Source organism: Formica exsecta, unplaced genomic scaffold, assembly GCF_003651465.1.
Source record: "Formica exsecta isolate Colony F162 unplaced genomic scaffold, ASM365146v1 scaffold90, whole genome shotgun sequence".
NCBI lineage: Eukaryota > Metazoa > Arthropoda > Insecta > Hymenoptera > Formicidae > Formica > Formica exsecta.
Window position 1 is genome coordinate 866031 of NW_021853667.1, and position 10203 is coordinate 876233.

At 37.7% G+C, this 10203-nt stretch overlaps 1 protein-coding gene across 2 annotated transcripts in view; it reads left to right on the forward strand.

Annotated features, from left to right (window-relative positions):
- LOC115245029 (plexin domain-containing protein 2) overlaps positions 1 to 9862 on the forward strand; it is a 33524-nt gene extending 23662 nt beyond the window's left edge. Inside the window, exons 2-8 of one of the 2 annotated variants that reach the window (XM_029823091.1) lie at positions 4087 to 4526; positions 4739 to 5128; positions 5260 to 5452; positions 5960 to 6169; positions 6746 to 7141; positions 7547 to 7683; positions 8003 to 9862. In XM_029823091.1, coding sequence (XP_029678951.1) covers positions 4087 to 4526; positions 4739 to 5128; positions 5260 to 5452; positions 5960 to 6169; positions 6746 to 7141; positions 7547 to 7683; positions 8003 to 8071 — 1835 coding nt within the window. In that variant the 3' untranslated portion in view covers positions 8072 to 9862. The remainder of the gene's footprint in view (positions 1 to 4086; positions 4527 to 4738; positions 5129 to 5259; positions 5453 to 5959; positions 6170 to 6745; positions 7142 to 7546; positions 7684 to 8002) is intronic. The other variant, XM_029823092.1, reaches the window with a different exon arrangement.
- The last annotated feature ends 341 nt before the right edge of the window (positions 9863 to 10203 follow it).

Here is a 10203-nt window from a genome sequence, read left to right on the forward strand (position 1 = left end):
GAAGAGCGTGACCCGAAAGATTGGAAAACGATTCGTCTGTTTGCGCACTCTCATTTTTCTTATGGCGCCTCTCGATATCTGACATTCGAACCGCGGTTTTTTTTGCAATAAATTAAAAGATGACGCAAACCTCGATGGAGTCATCGGTTGAAATGCCATTTTATTATGGATTTGATGAAAACACACTTCGTCATCGATATTGGAATATCTCAAGAGATATTTTGATTTTTCCTTTTTCCATTCATCTTCTTTCTTTCCTCAATCGTAAAAACATTCGCGGTCGCGTATTTTGCGGTGTATTTCATTCGAAACCGAAATAACATTCTCGAAATGTGGGTGAATCTGATAGCAGCGAGCGTAGCATTGACATTGACCATCGTGCCGTTTCCGTCTTGATATCGCGGTAAAAAATAATAGAAAGGAAACGGAAAAAGCGTATAATGGAACTAATGAGCGCACCCTATTATCAAATTACACGGAAAACCTTTCACGCGCATCCAATTACGGTCGGCTAATAAAGTGTGTCGCGGAAAATTATTAATGCATACAAAGGTAAACATTTGAATGACATCACAACGTCACGCAATATATCATATGATTGTGTGGGAATTTTCAATTATTCACATATATGTTTGTGCAAAAATTGAAGGAAAATTTCAGACAGAAAATTCTTTAACGTAAAAGAAAAAATTAGTTTACATCTCTATCGCGTTTTCTCTCTCGAGAGAATAATTATCCGAAATTTCTTTCTATTCTCTTATACATTCGATTGATTCCTTGAGATAATTAATGATTCGTAGATATCGGATAATTTATTCGCGATCCCATCAAAGTCGATCCATCGTCGCGAACAAACTCAAGGACTTGCCGTCGATCGCGCGTGCACAATGGCCGAATCTCCTTAAAAAGATTTAGGACGAGGACATATTGGGCGCGCGTGCATGCCCGATAAAGTGCAAACGGCCTCTTCGGAGAACGGTTATTTTTATCATATACGCGTCTGCTTTCGATCTAATGGAAGCCAAATTTCATATTCAACGATTCGTTTGATCTGCAATTCATTGAAAATTCCGTCAAGCAATCTCGCGAAAAAAAAAAATCGCTCACCGTGTCTTATAGTTAATGACAGCTATTTTTCAAACTATTAACCCATCCATACGTAAACCGTGAATTTTCCACGCTTGCCTAGAAATTCTTGTTTATTTTCCGTACGCAAAAATTGATGCCAAGCATAAATTCTTCCAATAAAACTCATTTTTTAAATTTAATCTCTCTTTAATTAATTCTTATTTCTCATTCACGTCTTTACACAGGATAACATAAAATAATAAATGTTAATCTATATGCACGAATGGTAGATATTTTCTTTTCCTTATTTATTGAGAATTCCACGCTAATGATGCTACAAGGTTACGTGGTAAAATACCACGGTTATTTTCCATTTCGCGAGACGGAATGTGACAGAGAAATGTTTCTTCGAAAGATTCGAAATCGGGACAATTTAATGATACGCGTATGAAAATACGAAGTTATTTTTATATGAGAATTGGAGTAATCAGGTTAATGGTAGCAGAGATATAAATATACAATCAATAAAAATAATTGTCATCATTTTAATCGCGTCATCATGGCTGTTATCGCTAAAAAATGTTGGCTGTTTAATCTTGTCTCAAATTAATAATAAAAAAAAAGTTTTCGATTAAATTATTTATGCCTAGATTTTCTCTATATTAATTAATTTTGAAGAAATTTTAAAATGGTCCAAGTTTTTTTTTACGGTAATCTTATTTAAGCTTTTCATTTTGACATTGCTAGAGGGAGAGAGAGAGAGAGAGAGAATTTTTTCGACAAGTGTATAATTTATTCTTAGCCATGCTTAATTTATGGCGTAAAAACGGCGATGTCGGAGCATCTTTTTACTCACGCCGTCTAAATATATCACGCGTACATGCGGAGGCGTCGGGACGCCAACGCGTTCTTCGCATCGTTCCTGGCTAACCGGCTTGCGTTTCGATCAACAGCGTATAACATTGCACTTTAAAACACGCGGATCTATCAGATATATAAATGTCAATCTATCGTACGGATATTGATTATGCGCGTATCACGTGAGACACGTTAATATCGCGACTTCAAATGATCGAACGTGCACCTTATCACAATAATTTAATTTTTATTTCGTTTTTTTCAAAAAATGGCTAGTAGCAAAAAATTTTTGTTCTCGGATCGATTTACAAGAATTTCTTCTTCAGCTGTATCGTCCATTTTTTAAATGTGACACGATTTGACTGCGTTGTGACAGTAACATATGATTACTGATGGTGTTATTGTAATTTTAACATTTACAATTTTACTTTATATTATCGGTGTCGAAAACACACGTTATTCGCGAAATTTGACATTGGAACAAGTCAAATATTTCGGGTGCATGTCGCAATAGTTTCTCTCTCTTTCTCTCTCTCTTTCTTCCTCTTCTCTTTTAGCATATTTGACAATTTCCTCGCGACCTGCAGTCTCCCAATTGCAGTAAACAACATTAAAGTAATAACTGTGGGAGGCACAGCTGTTTTGTGCGCTCGCTCGTCAACTTCGTTTTGCTTCTATTCAATCCAATTTAGTCGGGAATATTTTTCCTCGGACGCATATATATATATATACTTTGTTATATATCATATTTATATTATAACTGACAATGACAATCAGCAGCGTGAAATATTAAATCCAAGTCGGCCGCGAGAGTTTCGTGTAATCGTAAAATCACAATCCAGTTACGTAGCTGAGATAATGATTATACAATTGGAACGATTATTTTGAAATAGCAATTGTCGCGATTGCATTGAGTCACGATTACCCGATCAAATCCGATGCGAAGTTTTGCGTGAAAACAAGATTAAGGCGCACAATCTAAATATATTTCTACGAGTAAAACTTAGTCATTAGCAAAGTTAGAGACGCATATAATCATCGAAAGGATATAAATTTCCCGTTTGGTCGATTGATTCCGGTTTGTGCGTTACGTTGTGACGTCAAGCTTACGCGTTTGCTTCGATATGTCAATTATTGCTCTATCCGGCCGATCGTGCAATCTGACTTCCCGTTTCTCGCTACCGTCGATTCTAAATATATATTATCCTTTTATATCGCGGAATTAATTACCATAATTTATTAACAAATTATATATATATATATATTTTTGTATGTAGCCATTATTTTTAAATTAATTACCATAATGCTAATCTGTCAAAATTAAAAATCAATACATCGATTTATATTTATATCTTTGTAGAAAAGCAATTTAAGATTTGTAGGGTAAGTAAATTGTGCCGATAAATTATGACTAGGAGATACATAGAATATATTAATTTCTTTAAAAATAAGATACTGACAACGAATCTAATATGGATTACCGATTGCGAAAATTTTTTCCCCTGTGTCACTTTTGCCGTCAAACTGTCCATTATCCTCGTCGCAGTTATCGCGAGCGTAGAAATCGAGGTTAATCCGCGCTTCATCCGTACTGATTTCGAACACCGTCGACAGGCTTGACGTAGACGTATCGATTAAATGGACACCCGATCCCCTCAAAGAGAATCACATCGGCAAGCTGAGACAATGCACGCACGTCATGCAGTTATCGATGTGTGCCATAGATTGGCTCGAGTCATTATTCAATAATCAGTCGCATAAAATCGTAAGTGCAACGCGAGCTCAAGGACGGATCAAGATGATTTTTCGCGCGGATATCGCACGTATCTTTCCATAAGATCGATTGATACAAAAAATAAAAAAAAAACGCGCATTAAGATTGATTAACAATAATTTATCAATTAATTTTTTTCTGGATTTTTCTTAAAAAAATTAATCACTCACTTTAGTGGATGTTTAAATACAAGGACTCTGAAATTTTTTCCTTTGTAATATATCGATAAATAATCTTTAAGATATTTCTTTGCAGAATCTGAATTAAATTCCTCGATATCGTCTTTTTTATTTCAATCTCTCTTCATTTTATGCGATATTATCCGGCGTTAAAAAATATTTCAAGATCTCGAAATCACGATAAGAACCATCTTCTTTTTATTCCAGATGATTCTTATTATAATTACGCTGGATGCAAGAGCAAGCGTAGTTTATCACCGTTCCATTATGATACTTGGAAACTCATATTGATCGGCGACAAGAATGTGCCGGGAGGAAGAATACGCCGGGCGACGTCCGAGTTGGTGGTGACGAACGAGCAGAAGGACGAGCCGCCCAAGGATCAAGCATCGCCGCAGCCGCAACAACAGCCGCAGCAGCCACCGCAGCTGGCGACAAACACGACCAACCCACGACCGACATATGACGTAAAGTATATCTCGGGTTACTCCAGTGAAGCCACTGTCCAATTCAGAACCACTGAGGCCACTTCCACTCCAGTCATTCAGGTCCAATCAGTCAAGGACGCCGAAGGCATCAAGATCCCTTCCACTAACTTCACCAACCCCAAGAAGAAGGTGACACAATCGGTGAAAGCCGATGATACGGTAAGTGCAATGATGGATTGATTTATTGATAAATAGCGAGAGGGTTATTTCGAAAATTAAATGATCTCAATTCACACAAAAAAGTCGCTCTTAAAGTTTATGAAACCAAAAGAAAAAAAAAATGCATTTTTTAGTTATGTGACTTCTAGTAAAAAAAAGTCTGGATAAAATTTAAATGATTTGTGACCCCGTCCTTTCCTTGATAATCGCAGGCGACGTTAAACGACTGGACGAATCGCACGTTGTCGATGCGAAACATCACCGTCTCCAAGGAGCTGCCGTCAGTGGACAGTAGCAACAAGAGCAACAACCAAACGAAGGAGACGGAATTGGCGAAGGACGCGAACGCGGCGACGAGCGGCACCGAGGACGCCGAAAAGTCCGACGACATCGGTGATATCTCCATCAGCAAATTCTCCGACGTGACCAACACCACACTCACGCAAAACAACATCACCAAGACGGTCTACGACACGCATCAGTATTACAACAGCACTTTTATCGTCGACGCCGAGATATGCAAGAAATACTGGGTCGACATGGACAATCATCCGGATCTCAGGGTTAATCATCTGCTCAGCCAGAGCCATCGACGCGCCGCGGTGAGAGATTATTTCTTAATAAAGTAATTGTTATTTATACGAGAAATCTACCAAAATATGTAAAAAACTAAATCGATCGATTCTTCTAAGGATAAATCTACTATAGATAAATTTCACGCGATTCGTTGCAGACCGTTAAGCTGAAGTTCGATTTCCCTTTCTACGGATACAACGTCCGCAACATTACCATCGCCACCGGCGGTTTTCTGTACACCGGCGACTACGTGCATAGCTGGCTAGCGGCCACCCAGTATATCGCACCGCTCATGGCGAATTTCGATACCCGTCTGTCGAACGAGAGCTGCGTCAAGTATGCTGACAACGGTGAGTCATCGGATTCTCCGACAAACAGCATTCGAAGGACGTTCGTTTTTACATTTTTTTCTTCTTTGAACGAAAGCTATCTATAGTCAATCGCTATCGATCAAAGCCAATGGCTATAACCCATTCGCTTTCGCGCGTTTTCTCTTGCAATAGTTTAATATATATCAGCTCGCGCTTTTTCAAAAATTGCAGAAATCTTGTTATAAAAAACGAGAGCCTCTGCAATTTGCATGTTTCTCGAAATATTTATGTCGATTCTTATTTAAGAAAAGATTTACTCCGCTGTTCTTTCGTTTTAACAAATCGAAAAAAATTCATCGAATTCTTCTAAGCCGATTTTCTCGTTCTGCCTCACCGAGCCGATTGTTTCGCGAGATAAACCAGCGGGACAATTTACCGATCGTAATTATGCGCTAAGCAACTGGTGGCAAAGATACGGCGCAAAATGCTCGCGAGAGATCCGCAGCGACGAGATATTATATTTTCTTTTGAATTCACACGCAACAGGCACGGCGTTTACGGTCGAATGGGAGAAGGTGATACTGCAGGACCACCCAAAGGCCGGCCCGTTTACTTTCCAGGTGACCTTGCATCAGAACGGCGACATCGTGTTCGTCTACTCGGTGATACCGCTGGTGATCGAGGACATCGAGGACACGCTGCATCCCGTCAAGGTCGGCCTCAGCGACGCCTACATCATGGACCGAACCGTGTTCTGTGAGTTCTTCGTTTTTCTATCGTTTATAGACGGATGTTCACATAACGACATCACGATTATTTACGCGGCGCGTAATAACATTTGCATCATTGCTATTAAACATCAAACGTAGAAAAATTTCCATGCACAGATAGATCAGCGACAGAAAAAGAGAAAGAGAGATAAATGATAATTATAGTTAATTTATCTAAGCATCGAATCTCCTGGAAACAATCTAAAATTATTAACGTAACTTACATCTGTCTATGATTACAAATCTACCTTCGGAATAAAAAATGCTACAACGCAAATAAAGCCGCAAAATATGATGTAAACAGAGTTATCACGCGGAAAATATGCACCATCCGGTATAAATATTTGCAGATATCGATATTTCAAATTTTATTCGAGCTTTTATACATTTAAAGAATTCATATAAATTCTCTAAATAAGATATAGAGACACATCCACACAAACTATATATATACATATATGTTTTTTATTCGGAGCATCTAGTTTTATTTTTACCTAAAGAGACCTAAAGATATCTAAAATTACACAGCCCGATAATTCGAATCACCGATCTCGCTTTTCAGTTGTGCGCCGGAAGACCATCTACGAGTACCACCGCGTCAACTTTAACCGGCAGGACATAAAGAGCTGCACGGTCATCTACCTGAAAGCTTTGCCCACGTGCCTTAACTTCGACAACTGCTGGGACTGCCTGACGAAGGTGCCCGAATTCGACTGCAAGTGGTGCCCGGAGCTGAAAAAATGTAGCACCGGCACGTCCCGACAGCGGCAGGAGTGGTTGCTCAAGGGCTGCGACGTGCGTAATATCAAGGAGGCGAACAACTGCCCGGCACAGATCACGACCTACAGGGGCGACGAATACGATCACGACGGTCACGTGCATCCCGAGAAGTCGATCACCGCCAACGAGATGAGCGCCAAGCAGGAAAGACCCGGTACCAGTCCCTTAGAGAGTACCAGTAAGCCACTACTCGTTTATCGCTCGTCGCGATATGTCCATCAATTTGACAAAATAGTGCGACATCATTAATTTTCGCGACCTTTTAACTCGATAGATTCAACAATGTCATTCGATCATTAATCGTAGATGAAATAATCGATGTATATATTTGTTCTAATATACAGGGTGTCCCCAATTTAAATGTCAAAACTTTAGGAGCGTGTAGGGGACCGATAAACTAAGACAAAAAGTCCTTTAGAGATTTGCTCGTTTTTGCTTCGTTTTGAAGAAAAACGCAAAAAATGAAACAAATAATTTTCTGTATATATATAATATATTATTTTAAATATAACGCAAATTAAATTTATTATAACGCTAATTAAATTTATTATAATTGAAATGGTCTGCTCCGTTTACTTTTCAGCTCCGAACAATATGAATATGGGCGTTTCGGGAGTAATCGGCATTCTCACCATCGTCGCTTTAGTGGCGGGTCTCGCGGCTTGGGGTGCATACGCCTATCGCAACCCTCACAGCGCATCGGGACAGATGCTGATTAGGGTAAGAAGAATATAAATTACATTATTATAAATACATGATAGTGTTATGCAAGTGATCTTATCGATCTTTCACATGGTTATTGTGTTTCTTCATTATTAATCGATTGCTTGCATTGAACTTGATTACTGATATAATGCAACATTGATTACTTATTTGCTTTCTATCGATTCTATCAAGGATTGAATATTATTTCTTGTCTTATCTCTCTTATTGAATCTTTCGATCTCCGATATCTTCTTGCTTTAAAATCTTATAGATTTGCGGACGTATTAATTATTTCTCGCTTGATGACTGATTTCATTTATCATGGGACTTTCAGTATCGTCCAAGCCAATGGAGCTGGCGAAGAGGAGAAGCCCGTTATACGGCCGCGACCATTCATATGTGATGAGGTGTCGACGGAGATCAAGTCACAGTCAATTGCGAAACTGTCGGACCAAACTTCCTATTAACTGTACAGCGTACCGAGTCTGCGCAATAAATATAAAACGTCTACTCGCGACGACGCGCTGAGCTTTTGTCAGATTTTGCACTCAATCGCATAAATATGGACAATCATTTCCATTTCATTTACGACGTTACATTGCGATACGTCGACGCGGAATCGATTCGAGCCAACAAGAGAATGTCTATTTTATCCTCTCTTCTCTGGAAATTGACTTACATATAAGAATCGTGATATATTTTTTACTTATTTTATAAATATATGAAAATATATCATACGGCGATCGAGAATAATTAAAACTAATTAAGGAAAAAGTTATTTCGCCGAAAAAATCCGACGTTTATGAAATGTATTTTACTTATTGTTAGACGAGTTTGCGAAGCTCGAACGATTTAATGTGACATAAATTCACGCGAATTAATACCCGAGAGATTGCTCCGCGATCGTATCAAATGGAGGTGTTTTCAGGATATATTGTGAAAATTGTGACGTTTCTTAAAACACTATCGATAACCCAAGCTGCAGAGATAGAGGCCGATGTCGAGAGGAAACCGCTTGCGACGGTTTCCCACGTTATATGAAGATGATCGTATAATATCGAGGCACGGATGACTTCTGAGATCACTTGCCCGTCGAGCATTTATGTAATTCTTAGCAGCACGTGGTACACCTTGTTATTGTTCAAGAATCCGTTTTTCTTTTTTTATCGTTAGACAAATTGCAATATAATTGTTTTGTATACGTAACGTCCGCATGGCGAAGAGAAAAACGTATAAAAAAAGAAAAGGAAAAAGAAAAAAAAAATTTCAAAGATTTCGGACGTTCCGATCTAGCATGCTGAAACTACAGTTTGGTGAGCTCCTCGAGTAGTCGACAAAAAAAAAAAAAATATATTTCGATATTGTTTAGAATTTAAATTGATCGAAAATTCGTCCTAAAATTACTCGCATCATTTTCGCTACACATTCCAAAGTATATTTATAATTTCGAAAACGGACTGCGGGGTCATATACAAACTGTAATTTCATCATCGCAATTTATATTACATACACAATCATATACATATAAATATATATATATAATTCTTTATATATGTATATGAAAATATATTTTACGAAGAGATGATTTTTTGAAAGAGATCACACACGAGTGCACTTTATAATACGCGTGAAATGGTAAAGAAAATTAAAGGATGAAGAAGCTGAATAGCACACGAGATATAAAGATTTTATATAGCATCTAAAATATTATTATAGATCATGAGTGTATATAGTAGTTCTACGAAGCAATATAATTTTTATCTAATTTTAAGTGTATAATTCACACTGTCAAAGGGTGCCTTCTTCGTAAAAATTTTCGTTCGATATATCGTGTATAATAATAAATAAGCAACGAAGAGAGAATCTGAGAAGGGAAAATCTCATTGTAAATCGCGACAAGAGAAACGTTGCTGATCACGTGTCCCGATTCCCAAAAGATTCGTCTCGGTTTTGATTGTGAAATTCGAGGGGGAAACGCAATTGTAAAAAGTTCGTATTCCGTTAAATAAAATAGTCGATCTACATCGACTTATTGTCGAGGTTGAGGCTTGCGATCAATGCGTTTCATTGTAACGACGAACGGATGACGAACTGGAGTGAATTATTGTCAAATTATTGTGAACGGCTTTTCTTACATTATTGTGTACGATTTAACTCATAGTTTGTGATAATAAATATTATAATTATTATAGTACACACGATATATTTTTATTCCGCAAGAATACCTTCCCGAGAAAGAATATCTCGAGATATGAAATAAGCAACGTAAGAATAAAATAAAATATTTATTTGACGAAAACGGTAAATCTATAATGTAATTAGAAATATTCAATTTCTTGCAGAAATAAAAAATATATTTTACGATGCGATTTGTTTCAGAAGATTACATATATTGCAAATATTTCCAGCCGATAAACAGGCTGCAGTTTCATCTTGCGATTACCAGATGACACTGAATGTATTAAACCGTATTCGCGATAGCGTACCTACATGTGCTAATGCAACTCGCGTACAAACATTGTAATATAAATTGCA